Source organism: Parambassis ranga, chromosome 18 (assembly GCF_900634625.1).
Source record: "Parambassis ranga chromosome 18, fParRan2.1, whole genome shotgun sequence".
Classification (NCBI taxonomy): domain Eukaryota; kingdom Metazoa; phylum Chordata; class Actinopteri; family Ambassidae; genus Parambassis; species Parambassis ranga.
The window spans coordinates 8799124-8816785 of NC_041038.1; the positions used below are offsets into that span (position 1 = coordinate 8799124).

The 17662-nt window shown below is 41.6% G+C and overlaps 2 protein-coding genes across 8 annotated transcripts in view; both read left to right on the forward strand.

Moving 5' to 3' along the window:
• rgs12a (regulator of G protein signaling 12a) overlaps window positions 1–4627 on the forward strand; it is a 31610-nt gene extending 26983 nt beyond the window's left edge. For 2 of the 4 annotated variants that reach the window (XM_028429015.1, XM_028429014.1), the window contains exon 18: window positions 3714–4627. In XM_028429015.1, coding sequence (XP_028284816.1) covers window positions 3714–3973 — 260 coding nt within the window. In that variant the 3' untranslated portion in view covers window positions 3974–4627. The remainder of the gene's footprint in view (window positions 1–3713) is intronic. The other 2 variants (XM_028429016.1, XM_028429017.1) reach the window with 1 other exon arrangement.
• A 2026-nt stretch (window positions 4628–6653) lies between these two features.
• hgfac (HGF activator) lies at window positions 6654–17212 on the forward strand. Of its 4 annotated transcripts, XM_028429245.1 has the most exons (15): window positions 6654–6885; window positions 6963–7026; window positions 7226–7319; window positions 8813–8886; window positions 8958–9101; window positions 10222–10353; window positions 11567–11677; window positions 12081–12255; window positions 13068–13165; window positions 14279–14317; window positions 14415–14676; window positions 15485–15624; window positions 15935–16075; window positions 16215–16357; window positions 16898–17212. In XM_028429245.1, exons 1-15 carry the CDS (start codon window positions 6841–6843, stop codon window positions 17069–17071), a joined length of 1836 nt encoding a protein of 611 aa, XP_028285046.1. In that variant the 5' UTR covers window positions 6654–6840; the 3' UTR covers window positions 17072–17212. The 4 variants fall into 4 exon arrangements, with proteins under 4 accessions (XP_028285046.1, XP_028285047.1, XP_028285048.1 ...); XM_028429246.1 differs by lacking the exon at window positions 14279–14317; XM_028429247.1 differs by lacking the exons at window positions 12081–12255; window positions 13068–13165.
• The last annotated feature ends 450 nt before the right edge of the window (window positions 17213–17662 follow it).

The window sequence follows — 17662 nt, forward strand, 5'->3', positions numbered from 1 at the left end:
TGTGATTGGTCATAAATACACTCATATGGAGTTGTAAATAGCGATGTGTATATTTTGTTCCGTGAGTAACGTTTACTTGGAGGTGACGCCACAGATTAGTTTACTCGGGTTGAATATATTTCTTTTGTAGTTGTGGGTGCATGCACATGTGACTGACTGCAGATCTTATAGTGTTAATAAATACAGACAATGATCAATATTTGACAGTACTGTAGTCTCTAAATGTTGTTCAAAAGTGCTGAGACTAGTGCTAAACAGAACAAAATGCTGTATTCCTCTCCATCCCACCACCCCCAGTTAAGAGCAATTCAACAATGTCAGTGTCAAAAAGCTATTTACCTCTTACACAACCCTACACAACTGGTGAGTCATTATTAAACATTGTCACCTCATGCTGTGGCAATTTGAACGAATCAGTAAAAATAATTAGTCATTGGAGGACAAGTGCTCCTTAGTGCCAGTGACATTGTTGAAGAGCCTGTCATTCTGTATCTGGCTCATTCACTTCCTCTCTAGGTGCCTGTTGTAGATAATCACTGCCAATAAACTCTGTACCTGTGATTGAATAGACCTAATAAATGTTAGAATTGGAAATCACTCTCGTTTGTCTTTTTACACGTTTTTGTGAGATCCGTTTTTTCCTCCGCCTCCACATGACTTCCTCCCTTTCGCTCCCTCTTCATCTCATTTTGTCGTGTGGCTTCCTCCTCCTTTGTCTTCTCTTCTCCGCATCCCTGCCTGCTGTGTGTAATGTTGGTTTTCGTCGTTGCTTGGGCCTTTATGCTTGCTTGTTGCGTGGTGTCTTTTTTTTTTATGGGGCCGCTGCTTTGTTGTGTGTAGCTTCATTTTTCTGTTGTTGGTTTGTAGCGCAGATGGTTTTCATCCTCTTATTTCTGCTCCTCCATTATGTGTGTTTCTGAGTTAAACATTGAAGTCTGTGAGCTGATTGTACTGGTGGTGGTGGTGGTGGTGGTGGTGGTTTCTTCTATGGTGGATTGCAGTCTCTGTGTCAATTAGAAGTCTCAGGTTTCTTTGAAACACCGAAAAAAGGATAATCAACATGTTTTTCCTTGATGCACTTCAAAAGCCGCAGGGTGCTAATAACTCGGCTGTAACAGCTAGTGATACGCACGCAAGATGATGAGGAAGAATCGAAGCCTCTTTATCTCATGTACAGCCTCACTCCTCTGTCTGGTTGCTAAGTGCATCAGGCTGATTTCTTCCCACCACCGGGCGCCATGGTAACCTTATCCATGAGTTGACTGAGCTACAGATAGAAACTGTCACTACTGGTTTTCATCTGTTTCTCCCTAAGCCTCATGTCTCCCACCAGCTGAAATAGAAGTGAAGCTGTGATTCAATGCAGAAGCTTTATTTTTAACGATGGTTTTAACACATCTTCGGTGTATGACTGAGCCTGCGTGGGGATCTGCAAGAACGTGGGCATGCAACACGCCTCCACTTTTTTAGAGACTTTTCAAAGTTGTGCAAGGACTTAATGACAAGTTTGAGACAAACACAAAAGAAGGATAATATCTTGTTCTAAATATAGTCGTTGCAGACGTGTATTACTGTTAGACTGACGCCCTCTGCTGTTCCCACAGATAACGTTGTAATAATTATCCTGTGCCTCCACCATGCCAGAAATGATATAAGACTGGAGGAAGGAGGTATTAAAATATTACAGGACAACACAAGAGTCAAACTACAATATCCTGACATCAGTTTAACACACAGAAGGGAAGCTCTTCAGTTATCAGAGTGCTTCTGTTCTCATGTGGCAGGTGTACAATTGCCCCAATTAGACTGTACAGTCCAGTATCATAAGGTCCAGGTCTGTACCCAGACATCCACTCCTTGTGCCTACACTCCCCTGCTCTGTAGGGAAGAGGATGCCCACTAGGGGGCAACATCACACAGTGTAACACCATCCATATGGCGCTGATTCAATCTCAGTAAAACTGGCCCCTTAATAAACAAGACCAGGTTGCAGTATTTGGCTGAGTACTGAGCAACAAGTTGATGATAGTGTAGCCAAAAAAATGGCTGTGTAATGAGTCGGAGTGAACCTGAGGCACCATATGGCTCAGTTTTCCTTCCTCCTCGTGGCAGCCCTCAGAGCTGCCAGCCACTGACCTCGGACCAGCCTTTATCATCCATCTGGCCTCTCATAGAAGGAATGCTGGATGCAGATCTCTGGCAGCAAGGAGGCCTGGAACTGGGCTCGTTCCAGGCTGACTGTCTCAGCCCCATCCTGGTGCTGCTCACAAGAGTCACCGTGGGAGGCTTGACCACATTAGGATGGTGTTTTTACGTGTCAGACAACACAGAGCCCATAAAACAGACGTATGGTGCAAATGCTGACACCTTTTGTCGAGAGGATCTGGCTCATATTGGAGGCATAATGTAGCTTAGTCCATTAACAACCAGGAAATATGTTAATAACTGTACACGTTTAAAAGATTAACTGTATAAACTGCTGGAGGTTTTCACACATTTAGATCAAACCTGCATAATATAGTTGCTCTGTCTTGTCTAATCACAGGGTTAAGATGTGACAAATAGCAGCTGTGGACTATAAACTGAGGGTTTTAGTTAAAAGTTATTAAATATATTGATTCTGGGTTTTACAAGTTCACTATATTTTATATATTTATATAATATTTCACAGAGAAGCAAAGCTTAGATGGTGAAGTATTTGTTTACTTGGGGATTCCCAAGTGAGGTAAGGGATGTATGAATGTAAGAGAGTACTCATTTCAGGTCAGAGGAAGCCTGAAAAGTTTTCTGATGATTAACCATACTTGAATTTGAGCCTATTTTCTTCAAAGTTCAAAATGGTTGTTCACCTTTGTTGCTGGGTTCTGCTGAGGGTCAGCTGTTGGAGCTTACACAGGCGGTGTTTACATCTGCGGTGAATCACGGCCAGGGCCTCCGTGTTTAAAGTACTGTGCTTTAGATGGGCGGCCGCTGTGTTTAGAATCTGTGGGGCTGCACAGGAGGGGAAAAGTTTAGCACTCATCATAACTGTAGTGCCAGTATCACAAACTGTGGGCTCTGTGACTGAGAGCAGAGGCATGCTGGGGGATGAGGTCATACTCTGAATATGGTTCACATGTATGTAGAGAGTTACTATAGGGTTCATCCCGTCCTGATTTCACTCACTCAGTTCTTGGGCAAATTGAGCAAGTTTGAGCGGAAGTGGACTTATGTCATCAAGTTTGGCAACAGCTGCTCAGATTACACAACTATAATTGTCAGATTATACAAACGTATTAAAACTGAAGTGTTCATTCAAGCAACAAGGGGTTAACGTGCATGTGCACCCACGCAGTGGTGACAGTTTCTCAGAGCCGATCTGAAATCTGATGTAGTCACGCTAAACATCTGCTGTCATGTTATGTGTGTGTGTGTATATGTGTGTGTTCACTACTTTGTAGGAGACAAACCACGTGTGAATTTTAAGGTGTGTTGTTTTAATCTGATTAGTTCACTGAGAATTGGCCTCTTTGCTAGCAACTGTTATCTTGGTTTGGACCGAAAACGGTCTTTGTCAGCACAAACTTAGGCAGATTCAGAAGCTGAGTGAAGAAAAACTGGGTTTCTTAGGCTAATTATGTCTGCCCACAGGTGGCCACAACAGTCCCTGAATGCAACTTTCCTGATTTGCCCTGTTTGACATTTTCCATGTTTTTCCTGTCTCATGTGCACAGAGGGAAGAATAGGAACAGCCATCGACACTAAACCGCCCGCTCAGGAGGTGATGGACGTGGAGGGCGTTCATCTCGAGGAAGGAACACTGGAAACGCCCCGGGGAGAGGACTCTGAGCTCAGCCTGAGTTTCCAGGGCTACGTCGCCGAGCTGCGACAGTGCCAGAGCAAAATGAGAAGCACCCAGGTGCCCCAGAACGGCCGCAACCCACCGGAGGGCCAGGACTGCAAGACAGACCTTTACAAGGCCACAATTGTCTAAAAAAGGGAAACCCCCACCCCACCCCCCACTGCTGCACTTTGAAGGCCTGAGGCACAATGGGCTGCATGTACGAGCTGTCAATTTCCTCTGCAAAAATAATTAAGAATCAATATTATGGTGATCGATATTGTATATTTGTTACAAATTCTGGAGTCGTCTTGTTGAGTTTTAGTACTGGTTGTATTTTTGGGACAGTGGTTTTTGTTATTGTTATAGTTTGATAAGTGCAGAACATTTCTGTTATGAGCCATGTTTCTAATGAGGCTGTAATTAGTGGGTTTATTTCTTTTTCTTGTTGGCATTTGCCAAAGCTATTTATTTATGGACACAGTCACTGTCCAGTTTCTTCTGCACGGCAATGAGAAACAATAAAAAGATCTGGAAAAATATTTCTAGCTCTAGCACAAACAAGATGTTAATTACAACATACAAGTAGAATTTGACAGAAGTTGTGAAAAAAGCCTGTGAGATGTGCTTCAAAGCCAAAAAGCAGCAGCAAGTGAACCTTGACTTGTATTTTTTTTGTTCAACCTTCTGTTGCCCTTTCACCAGTTTGATGGACCAGTTGATAGACAGGACTCTGTTTTTAGGTTACATCAGGAGGCAACGTACATATTTATCTTGGATATTTGACTATTTCTCTTGTTTTTTTTTGTCTTCCTATGTTTTACAGCTAATACATGACGGTACCTTTATTGCCTGTTCTTCCTGCTTCTGTGGTCTTGAGATTGTTGAATGATTAAAAAGCTTTGATGGCTGTAGTTCCAAAAACTGTCACTTTTTATTCTTATATATTTCTAATCACATTCCACCTTAGCCACTTGTTTACATTCTTGGACCTGACTCCTCATACTGTGAATATTTGGCCAGCTAAATGTCTGTTAACATGATCAATAATTAACAGTAGGCTATGGTTGTCATAGTTGAACGATTTCCTTTCTAGAAACACCTTCACTACCTTCACATGGGGGGTTGGTTACTGGGTTACTGCTCTTTAGGTCGTCCAGCCTCCTCTTTGTATTTCAGCTCAGCATCTGGACAGCTGATTATTACAGCTGGTGAAAATTAGAGGTTAGATTATGGGACTGGGGAGTTTGTCTTGACGCAGCATGTCACTGCTGGAATGCTGACACATAAGGGTCCTAGCTGGACTTCAGTTGTTTCAGAGGTACTGCCATTACTATTATCAGAAAAGTAAATCCTTCCAGCCCCTAAACCCACCCCTATCTTAAAAACCTGAGACACAGCACATTGAGCCAGCTGTGAATGTTTTTCTGTCTGGATTGCTTTCACCCTCTCGTCCTCTGCCCTTCTTTTGGTAGCTTCGGTATTGTGGTATAATGCATATTAGGTTTTCATCTTGAATGAATCCTACATTTCCCAGAATGCAACTCTACATATCTTTTGTTATGCACAACATCATGCAATGTCTGAGGCGAACAAAATGAAGTGCCAAAAACTGCAGTTCCTAAAATGGCCACCTGAGGGTGGCTCCAAAAGTGAGTCAAACTCACTTTTGACAGGTGGGTAATGTGACTCTGCTCACCTTCCTGCACAGCTCCTCACAGCTCCTGTGAAGCCATGTTTTATTTACGGTTCATGGTTGCTATGTGAAATGTTTTGTTTTACTGAAGCAGAAATGCTGACATAACCTGAGTGTCATCAGCTGGGTGGTGTTTCCACTCTAGAAGACAAGTTTGAACTGCTTTCTACAGGCTGAGTACAACTCTATCATGACTAACATGGACTGTGTGCTTCAATCCATCTCTAAGTTAAATTAGCTATTACCAAACTACAAACTGTACAACTCAGTGTTAACTCACTTCCTAAGCTAGCAACAGTTTCACATGAATGTTGTCAGGGTTATTAGCATTAGCTACCATTTAGCTAGTTAGTGAGCAAGTACGTTTTGCCAATAAGCGGTTAAAATTGTAATTCATTAATTAATTAGTTAAATAATGTTATCTGTTGAATTGCGTGTTTAACATGTATTTAGTGACCTGATTAGGCCTGTTAATTTGTGTGTAGCTAGCTGCTGATAGGGGTTCAGTGGCATGTTTTATTATATTTTAGCTGTGAAATGGTGAGTATAATTAGCTACTGTTATCTGGGAAAAAGTAAGCTTAGCTAGCTACTGAAAAACAATCAATTAATAAGCTTAATGTCAGCTGTTAAGTGGTTAACTAGCTAATGTTAGCTGGGTGCTAACTTGTGTGTTTCTGTAGCTAGTGTTAGCCAAAACTGTGGTGTTTAGCTAACTCGGCTGCTGTTAGCTCTGCTAGCTGCAGACGGATGTTTCTTTAGTTTCTTTTAGCTTAGTTTGCTAGCAGGTGACTATTTAACGTTAAGAGTATAATTGTAAGTTACTGCAGTTTGTTGTGGACACAGTATGTGGCCTTTTTGCTAATTTAGTCATACCTTTTTTTTATTATAAGCACTAATTATAGATAAAGATGTTTATAAAGATTCTCAGTCATCGATAAATAACAATGGTATGACTTGGACAGAAAGCTCCTGCTGACCCAATTGGCCTCAGCCCTCTAAGAAGTTTTGGTTTCTGCTGTCTGTCGATAAGTCGCAATGATAAAACTGTGGGCGGCTGCAGAGAAGGTGTTGAGGGAACACCAGCCGGAATATAAGATGCCTCAGAGTTAGACAAGCCTAAATGACGCAACGGGTTTACTCAACACAGCTTCACGTTGTGAGGGACAGGATAATACTTGCAGGGTTTCCCCACGTTTCCTATGACCAAAAGCAGGCTGAGGACTCTGAAACTGACAGATATAACGTGACAGGCGCACGGACAAACACAGCGAGTTCAGGAAACAAGTCTCTCTGCGGACACTTCAACAGATGCAAACTTTTTAATGATGGCATTCATCATGTTGCTTTCGCTCTCCTGTGCTGCAGCGGTAAGTTCATTTTAAAAATCACGCTTCTCTGTAATGTGCTCGTTTAAGGCATGATAACGTGGCTTCCTTGGTTTCAGCTCATGTTAGCACCCAGATATGAAGCGGTGATCTCCAAAGAGCCATACGGGGAGAGCCGGAAAGGTAGGCTGTGTTTAATTCAGAGGATACCAGAGAGGGAGGGGGTGGACAGAGAATAAGGCTTTTTTTAAAGCAACCTGCATTTAAATCTGTGTATATCTGTATATATGTCTTTGATTTGAGATAGGCAACAGTGAAAGCAGTTTGTGTGTGAGCTTGTGTAGAGTTAAAACTTTCTCTTTTTGTTCTTCTCTGTTGCCAGTTCTTACTACAACAGGCAAAGAATGTAAATTCCCATTTCGTCAAGGTGGGAGGCTTCATCATCACTGCACCACCTTCCTATCCTCAAGACCATGGTGAGTCCTCCTTATTAAGCAGCCTGTCTGGACCTATACTGTTCTGGCTACACACTCATCAATGTGTGTGTATTGTTGCATCAATTAAAAGACAGCCCAGGTGTTAACAGTCTAGTTCTGGATGGGGTTTTTGTTGAGTTATACACATACACATGACAACAGCAGCATTAGCACTATTATTTTATAATTTGTCTATTAAAACACACTCTAAACTTGTTTTTTACATCATGGTAACTTTCTTAATAGTTAACGATAGATATTGTTTGGAAGAAAGTTTGAAATAATATCACTCAAACATAACCTTTTGCCTGACAACCATCACGTTTGTCTGTTCGGTTAGGTTATCACAGATAGTAAAAGATACTGCACTCATCATTACTCAAGACCAGATTATGTGACCAGATTGTGTGACATCATCCCACCACACATTACATAGCTTGTAACGACTTCTTTATCAGTTGATTAAACCTGTGTCCACCAATACGTTACTTTTTTTTATTTTTTTCCTTAAATTGGCATCTGTTCCAAACATCCAGTAACAGCTGGGATCTAGTCCAACATTTTACACACTAGTCCAGACATATTACACGCTAACAAACCACAGGTTTATTCAAGGGATACAGATTCAGTGTAGCATTGGGGTGTGTGCTCTCACCTAATTAAAGCCCTCAGTGATGAGAGATTTTTGCAGCTGTCATGAAAAAAACGAATGTGATGAGGTAATGAGTTGATGCTTGTAATGACATTACCCTGACAGCAATATCACAATAGTAACATGAAAAAATAGCAATGTTCTCTAAAGCTGTGCTCGAGTTTATATAATATTTACTCCTGCACATGCTTATCCTCGGGGTATATGAACAGCTGCCACAGTTAAACTATCATAGTGAAAGTTTTTATTGCTTCGGATTGTGACACAGCAACAAAATCTTGTTTTTATTATTTTGAAAAAAAACAAAAAAACAGGAGATTTGCTGAAGGGCTTTCCAGTCTATGTTACTTGGAATTGAGACAGGATGGGTGGATGCCAGGACGCTGGAGCAACATTTATGCAATTATATATGGCCCAACATCTCTGGTCCACCTACACATATTCTTACTGCAATATGGACCTACGTGTTTTTGTGATGTGCTCATGAGCTCAGCGTTGTAGGTATGTTTGTAGGTGTGTTGCAGATTTGTTGGTGGGGGGAACAGAGGTATGTGGAATGAGTGGATGATTGACAGTTTTTTTCGTGAATGTCAGTTGGCAAAAGCTGCCACATTTGTAAGCTGTCAGGTTGTTAAAAATCACACCACTCCATCCAGGATTTTGCAAGCTGTTTAAGGTAGGAGCAACGTGGTGGAAGGATAGTTTGATCGTTGATGAGCTGCAGTACGTGTGAAAGTTACTTAAAATAGCCTCAAATATGCAGGGACATTAGAAAAAGACATGGTCAAATCTCTGAGCTTTGTCTGCTAAGACGTGTTTTTTTTTCCCCCCTCTGTCTTAGGTGCTCTCTCACACACAATTTTGATCGGGATAGGAAGTGGGGCTTCTGCGTGCCAGAAAAAACTCAGCCACATGGTACGTTTCATGAAAAACACCGTCCAGTATTTTTTGTTTTTTGTTCTCCTTCTAAATGTCCTTTGTTGCAGTTTTTGTTCACACATCTCGAAGACCCACAGATCCATGTCAGGTGAATCCATGTCAGAATGGAGGCCTCTGCACACTGATCCCTCACAGGCACTCGTTTCAGTGCTCCTGTCCTGAGAGCTACACTGGAAGGCGCTGTGAGCAAAGTAGGTGGCCTTGATGTTTTTATGTCAATGTACACTGTGGGTGTAATGCCCGGTTTACACTGTGCGATTTTGGGCTGTCGCAGACGAAAGACGAGCATCGTAGGAGAATCGTGGAGATATCTTTGGTCGTGGCTCTAAATCGGTGGTGTTACGTCACGCTGTGAGACAGGTTCCACGACGGCCGTTGTCAGCGCCTTGCGATCAAACACAAGCTGAGATAAAATTCTAGCGTTGTCAGAAATTTAGGATGACTGTCTCACAGTGTGACGGCTGCTACGACCTGTCACCCCGCATCCACGTCTTCCTCCTCCTTGCATGTTGACGTACGACGTAACCTGCAATTCAGTGAATGGTCATCGTACAATGTGCATGCATCAAACTTGGCGAAGTTTATTAGATTCACGTCGCATAGTGTGTCATGCAATGGTCTTCTAAGATTGCTAAAAATCGCACAGTGTAGAAAGGCCATTAAAGGAGCATTGTGTTGGATTTTGGAGATTCTATTCGAAGCAGTCGGGCAATCTGCAGCCTCTTCATTAGATGTCATTAAATGCTAGACACTGACCCTTTACAGTGATTAAATGGATATTAATCTAATCTGTATATATTGCTCTATTAATTTATGTCTGGTTGTAGCTTCTGGGTTGTCAGTCACAAGAGCTGAGATAGAGTTTGCTATGGAGCTGATTTGGCTCATTTGAATTTGACATTATTTTTATATTGAATGAACTGACATGCAACAACAAAGGGGCTCGATGCAAATGTATAAACATATAATTGATGAAAGTTGATCATATATTATTATTAAACTACTACTGGTATACATGTTTATTTTGCCAAAAAACGATTGTGTTCATGCTGCTATTCCCTCCCTTTAAAAGAAGTCAAACTAATGGAAAATTAGTTGAGTCATTGAAAACAGGTTTCATTTTGACTTTAAAGTAATTTCAGTTGCACTCAAAACAATCAAACCCAGTAGAATGGAGAATAAATGTGGCCACTTTAAATGCATCTTGCCCAGCTCAGCCATCACAGATTCGCTCTGTACGCTCCATTGAGCCCTCCAATCTCCTCTCACATTTCAGCCTATTGCCTTTTATGTGTTGTGTCGGCTTTTCAGAGAAGTGCTATGAAACCATACACCTGCGCTATTATGACATCGGAGAGTCTTGGGGACGAATTCACCTCCGTAATGTGGAACAGTGCACATGTGTGGCAGGGGAAATCAAGTGTGAAAGAGTCCGCTACACAAGTAAGACACGCTCTCTCTCTCTGACTGTGCTCTGACTGTGCCTTGTTTTTTGATCTGTGGTCTGCTTTTGTTGGAATGATGAGAGTGAAACTGAATAAGTCAGTGGAGTGGACTGAACATTTCCATGTACACCAAAACATTTTTTTTTTGCAAAATATAAAACTAATGATGTAAAAAGTACAACCTGAGCTTGAATTCATGCCTAAGTATCAGGTCTCCTCCCTGCCTGCAGAAACGCCCCCCCCCCTCCTCCCCTCCCCTCCCTCCATGCAGTAGATATGAAAGACAGGCCCTACCCTTTCTTTGATCACAGCTCCATAGTTACAAGAGTAACCTTGCTGTGGAAGAAAAGGCAGATTATATGACTCACTGTGACTCATGAGCGGTGTTTTAGCACACACCCCATGGGTCCATCAGATGCTTTCATCTCAATGGTAGGATGTTCATGGACATTCAACAGATTCCCTGGCATAAAGGAGAGAGGGGCGGTGAAGTGGTTTCATGCTCCCTGAACTGAAACTACCTATTCTTACAGGGGGAAAAATCCTTCACTTTGGGCAGAGAAGCCTGTGCTCTGTGGATGTAATTAATACAGATGTGGTGTCACTGCTACATATTTTACCGATGTTGTAACATTTCTTAAACTAGTCCTCAAGGCCAGCAAGATTGTATGTGTACAGTAGAGCATTTATCAATGTGTTAATGTGTATTTTTAATGTGCAGGTGTCTATTTATTGGAGCTAAGTTTTCCACAACATGGCACATTTAAGCCTTTCATTCACTCTTCTCATGATCTCATGATCTTCTCACTGATAAGAGCAGCAAGAGTGAACCAAAACAATGAGCTGGCAGATGTTTAAAAGTCTGAGTCTCAGTTTCAAGCAGATAAAGTCTGGTCTTTCTTACAGTTGGTAACAAAACTCCTGGATTGCAGTCCCGGTCACCATACAGGAGAATACTGACAAGATCCATGAGATGATCCTGATCTAGCTGTGTACCCCTCTCTACAGAAACGAGTATCTATTACAGAGAATATATATGTAAGCTCTGAATGTCAGAGGGGGCTGTGCTGATACTTAGACATGCTAGGTTTTCCAAACCTGACTCTTACATTAGGCCACAAACTTAACATATTTCAACTATCAATGCTAGACACACAAATCCCAGTTTATGTTGTTAATAAAATAAAATCTGTGTGTCTTTTTGTGCTTAGTTTGCCATACAAATCCTTGTCAGAATGATGGAGCCTGTCGACTGATCACATCTACCGGCAAGGAAGTGTGTAACTGCAGACGAGGCTACGGCGGACCTTTCTGCAGCTTCGGTAAGTAACAGAAGATCTATAATTGCCCACATCTTTTAGCAAGATGTGTGTGTTTTGCTCTGATTAAAGGGCACGGCTTTGATCAAAAAGAGTCTTATCTATGTATGCATGTCTTTACAGTGCGTGTGTGTTCATGCATGCATGCAGGATAATAGTTTGATTAATCGTAGCAGGTGAAGACAGGCGCAAGCTGCTAAACTTGCTCTCAGCTGTTGTAACTGGTGTCATTAATGTTCACAGAAGACTTGTTCTGACTGATTCCAATGTGAAGAGATCTGTCATCACACAGATATTTGTCTGCATCCGGAAACTGTCTGATTGCATTCATATTGTTTACACACTGTTCTGTCTTGGAACTGGGCTCAGATTGGATTGTGTGTTTCTGCCTGTGGTTTGTGTGCAGAGCCAGAGACAGAGTGCTATAACAACAGGGGCACAGGTTACAGAGGGGTAGTGGGCACCACAGTGTCTGGTGCCCTGTGTCTGCCGTGGAACTCAGACCTGCTTTATGATGAGCTCCATGTGGGCACAGTGGTTGCATCGTCCCTCAGAGGCCTCGGGGAGCACGCCTACTGCAGGTGTGTGCCAATTTCTGGTAGCATCACAGCAGAGGAAAGCTAATTATCACCTGTACCTACAGGATAGTTTATCCTTACACCTGGATTGCTATCAGATGAAACTACATGTTACATTTTTGTTATTGCTTTATTGATGATGGTGAAATGGCAGCCAAAATGAAACATGGAAACTACTGGTTGTTGCTATATTACCAACTTATCTCCTAATATTTTTTCCCATGAATTTTATTTTAAAGCTGCAATATCCCTTATCTAACAACCTCATGTGCCCACACTTGTCAGTCACGTGGATGAGATCTCACACAACATTGACTCATACAGACATACAGCAACCATAAATCCACAACCCATGAGTATTATAGAAGTGCATGGTAGTCTGTCTGTGATTTAAAAAAAAAAAACAGGTCTTATCTGCCATTTTCACTCCTCGTCTATTTTTTACGGCTTTCCTTAGCCGTTGTTGTTGCCATGACTACCCCAGTAGCCATATGACACGATGACTGCAAATGGTATGTGTCTAAATTGTTCCCAAACATCAAAGAAAATCCAATTTCAAGCAAGGCTAAGATGGATATGTATCTATAGTTCAATCCTGGCAAAGTTACATACTGCAGCTTTAACACTAAAAAAACCCTTATTAAAACATGATAGATGTTTGCCCAGAAATTGAAAAACAACTGTGACAGAGACCCTCGAGCTCTTAAGCCAATGTGTTGAAGTAATGTGTATCAATAAAAAAAGAGCGGTGACACACACACAAACATACACACACAAACATACACACACTGAGGCCGCTGTGTTTCTGTGTGCAGAAACCCAGATGGGGACAAGATGCCGTGGTGCTATACACTTAGTGACGGCGCCATCTCCTGGGAGTACTGTGACATCCCCTCCTGTGTGATGCCTGTGTGTGAGTAAGCTGGGCACAGGGCAGGAGTGTGTAGACAACACACATTTATTTTGAAAACAATAAATTCTTAAAAACTCTAGTTTGTAATTTAGCTAGTTTATTAATCAAAGTCAGCTTTACTTATAATTGAGGAATACATCCTGGCATGATTTCATACCTGTTTCATTTTAAGTATATTTTAAGGTTATCTGGCAGCACAAGTGAGCGGCTTTTGGTGTTAATTTGCAGATTTTTTTTGCATCTTATTAAAGCAAGTAATGTTTTTTGGCATATTTTAGAGGCATATAATTAGATGCTTTTTTAACAAGTTATTACTTTTTGAAAGCTGGATGGGGGTGTTTTTCTCTAAAGACCTACACACTACTTCAAGCATGATTAATTTGGGAATCATTGGAAATCTTTCTGTTTTTGCAGGCCCAGGCTGCAATAAACTGTGTATTTCTGCTAGCAGGGGATTAATACAGCCGTGCCCTCCCTGCATTACTGACACTGTACTTTATGTAATTATAGGCCTTACTGTTTATGTAAGTCAAAATAATGACGAAACACCAGACAGTTTGTCCTCACCTTACCAAGGATAGCACAGTCATTCAGCTGTACTTATTACAGGCCACGCTCAGAACATTCATTTCTTCATTTCAAAGTATAAAAAGTAACTGAAGGTTACCGTGCATCAGGATGCTAACTCTCTCAGCCTTGATTATTTGACACAGTCAGGATTCAAAACCTCCTCAAATGCCTCCTCATTTAATTAAAACCCATGTTTGCCATCAAAATGAAGTCGCAGAGAATGCAGCTAATCTCTGCTGAGTCATGCTGCTCTCAAAAGTTGAATTCAGCCAAAATGACTTGGTTTGAGTGAAAAAGCTTTTTTTTTTAAAAAAAAAGTGAGGATAGAAGGGATGACTCACCCTGAATCAACATGTCACGTCAGGTGAAGCCAAATGTTTATGTGCTGAGTGGGATCTGGCACAGTTGGCTGTCTGTCAGGACGCCAGGGGTATGCACTGAATTCACAAGCTTCCCCATCTGCTGTGCCCTCCTCAACATAAATGATTTGCAGCCTGAGGATGCTCTTATCACCCTATAGAACCACTTTGTTCCTTTTTGCAGATGGAAATCAGACAGCTGCATCCAAAGTATTCAGAAGAGGTAGTTAAATTGGTTGTTAGATTGTAGTGCAGTTTTAGTTTGTAGCAGGAACTATCCTGATAAGGTTGAAATAACCATCTATTTTAACATGTTTCAGCCTCTTCTCGAAGGATCGTTCCTAACAATGTCCTGCCCACCATTAAAAAACCCAAACCCTCAAAACCTAAAAAGGCCGTTTGTGGGACAAAGCACAAGAAGAGGCTATCGATAGCCAGGGGACGCATATTGGGCGGGACCTCGGCCCTGCCTGGTACTCACCCGTGGATGGCAGCCATCTACATTGGAGAGTCCGACTTCTGCGCCGGAAGTCTGATCTCGTCGTGCTGGATCATCTCTGCAGCACATTGTTTCTTCCGCAAGTATGCCGTCTCTCTTCATCCTCAAAGAAGTGTGTCTATATATTTCTACAAGAAAAAAAAAAGACAACACTTTAGTCTTATTTCTTTTGCAAAATATGGAAAGTTGTGTAATTTAAAAGACATGAATGCCCTTGAGAATCTGAAAGTATGAGAGGCTGAAAGCAGTTTGACTTTGCTGTGTAAAAAAATATAATTCTCCAGAAACATTTAATAATTTAAAAGGCATGAGTATATGCTGTAGACTTGTTTACTAGCTGAAGAAGAGGTCATAATTTGAAAGGCGAGTGAGTTAGACGCCTTGATCCCTCAGCCTCACTGCTTTATGAACAGGCTATATTTAGACAAGCATCCAGTTCGAGGAAACCCTAAAAATGTAAATGATGTTTACATGAACATGCACACGCTTCCCTTTGATGTCAACAAACAGCCATCTGCTGCCATTGTTCAAGATCAGACATATTCAGCTGCAGCATTTAAAGAAGCGTGTAAGAAGAGTGCATCAAACAGGATGTGACATCTGACTGTTGGGATTTAATTAAGCTGTTTTAAACAACATTCACTGTACAAAGGTGTTGAACATAGTGATCAACATACTGGGTATTTAGCTGTTGTTTGAGCTAGTAGTGTGGTTTACCTTAACAGAGGTACTTTAAGAAAGCCAAGCAAGCTAGTGTGCTTTTCTCTCCCTAGCCTCACTTACAACAGCTCAGTATTCATGCTCACCAGAGGTATGTTGAACAGAGACTTATTATTATAAAAGTCTGTTTTTCGTGCATACCATTGCTAAGAAAGTGTCTTTCCACAACAGCCCCCTGAGGTCTCAAATCCGCGTGGTGTTCGGCCAGCAGAAATTCAACGTCACTGATCCCAACACCAGGACGTTTGGAGTGGAGGACTACATCTTTCCAGAACAGTTCTCAGTGTTTAATCCAACACTGCATGACATTGGTAATCATTAAATGGACACACACACACACACTCACACACTCACACATTCAGAGTGACTCACATCAACTTGAAGACTTCCCTGTCCCCATTCAGAAACACACAGATTCACTTAAGACCCCACTCTGTGTGCACAGCTGTGCGTCACTGAACAGCTGTGTCCCTGCACTCCCCCACATAACACACACACACACACACACAGACAGTTGGGTGTGGCAGTTTCACGAGACAACGGAGTCTCCAAGTCTGCCACTTGCTTCATAACTTTTCCGTTTCTTTCCCTGTTTCATAAAATGGCATTTCTGTGTGGCAGTTCTGATCAAACTGAAGAAGCAGGACGGGCAGTGTGTGAAGAAAACCCCGTTCATCAGGCCCATCTGTCTTCCAGACAAAAGCACCGTGTTCCCTGATGACTTCTGCTGCACTATTAGCGGCTGGGGACACATGTTTGAGAGTGAGCGATGTGTCATTTCAGTTACATCATGATAAGAGCTGTTTACATTTGTACCCCACAGCAGATTCGCTTAGTTTAGAGCATCTAGTCTGTTTTTTTTTCCAAATCTACAGTGATTTATTGGTGTTTCATTTGACAGAGGCGGATGGGTACTCTAGTCTGCAGGAAGGTGGTGTGAGGTTGATTTCGCACGACTCCTGTAAGAAGCCAGAAGTTTACGGGAACCATGTCACTCACAACATGATCTGTGCTGGGCTCAATGGCTGCGTTGATGCATGTCAGGTAGGAACGTGTTTTGACGCAGCATTAGGCCACAAACCTTTCTATAAAAAGTAATCGAACAGAATCCTAAGAGTTGATGGTATCATGTTTTTAATTTAAGGTATATTTTATTCATGTTTTTATGATGTAATCACAGTTTATCCCTGAGTTATATCCCTGTTTACACCTTACTAATGTTGGCAGGCAAACGCTAAGTTTTGTTAGTTCCATATCTGTGACTACACAGATGTGTTGACCTCCTGTCTCAGCTCGGCAGTGGTCGATATCAGAAAGTTGACTCGAGGTAGGAGAGTAATGGAACAGCACTTAAGATGGTAGCAGGGATTCCCCTTGAGAGAAGCACTAAGAGAAGTTAATGGCCAGCACCCACTCAGCCTGCTGTGTTTAAGCTCCTTCCTCTTTAATTAAATGCCACAGTTGCCTGTTTACCTTATGAGTAGAGTGAAATTTGAAGTACTGTATTAGGTTGCAAGTGTGTGACTCAGCTTCACTTTAATCTCTGCATGTATGTTTACATATTTGGACTTTATGTTTCCTTAGGGGGACTCTGGGGGCCCACTGGCTTGTGCCAAGAATGATGTCAGCTTCCTGTATGGTATCATCAGCTGGGGAGATGGCTGCGGCCGCTCAGGAAAACCTGGAGTTTACACAAAAGTGGTGAATTACATTGACTGGATCAATTCAGTAATCAACCGCAAACACAAGAACTCATGAAGGAATGTTGCCTTTTAGAATGTGAGATATTGTACAATATTTTAATTATGTTTTTCTATTTTAATATTTGTGGAAGTTTTTAGGTATTTCTTTTTAAAATGTGAAATATTTTGTGACTGAATAAAACCTTACTGACTTGAATAAGGTTTGAGTGTCTGTGAGACGTGCTGAAGACCACAGTTAAACAACAGGAGCATTCAGCTGAATGCCACAGTCATGAAAACGGATTTAATATGTGTGTACCGTAAACTCTCCAGAATGCCTTAAGGAAAAGTTAGCAACTTTGGCACAAACATTCACTTTGTCTCGGAGATCAACTGATCATCTTTTTAACAAATCCCATAATCCAAACAATCCTACAGAATCCTGAATGTTGAAGCCACAATAACAGAATACAGGCAGAAAGCACAGCCACTTCTAAATATGCAGTCTTGTGGACTTGTCAAACATAATAACTTGTAGGTGAATTACGGTTTTTATTCAAAGTATGCATCTAGCAGAGTCTGAATCCCTGGCGTGTTCTTGCACCGGATGCATCAAAGCTCAATTGTGTTGCTGAGTATAAATATTTTAAATATGTATATATATAAT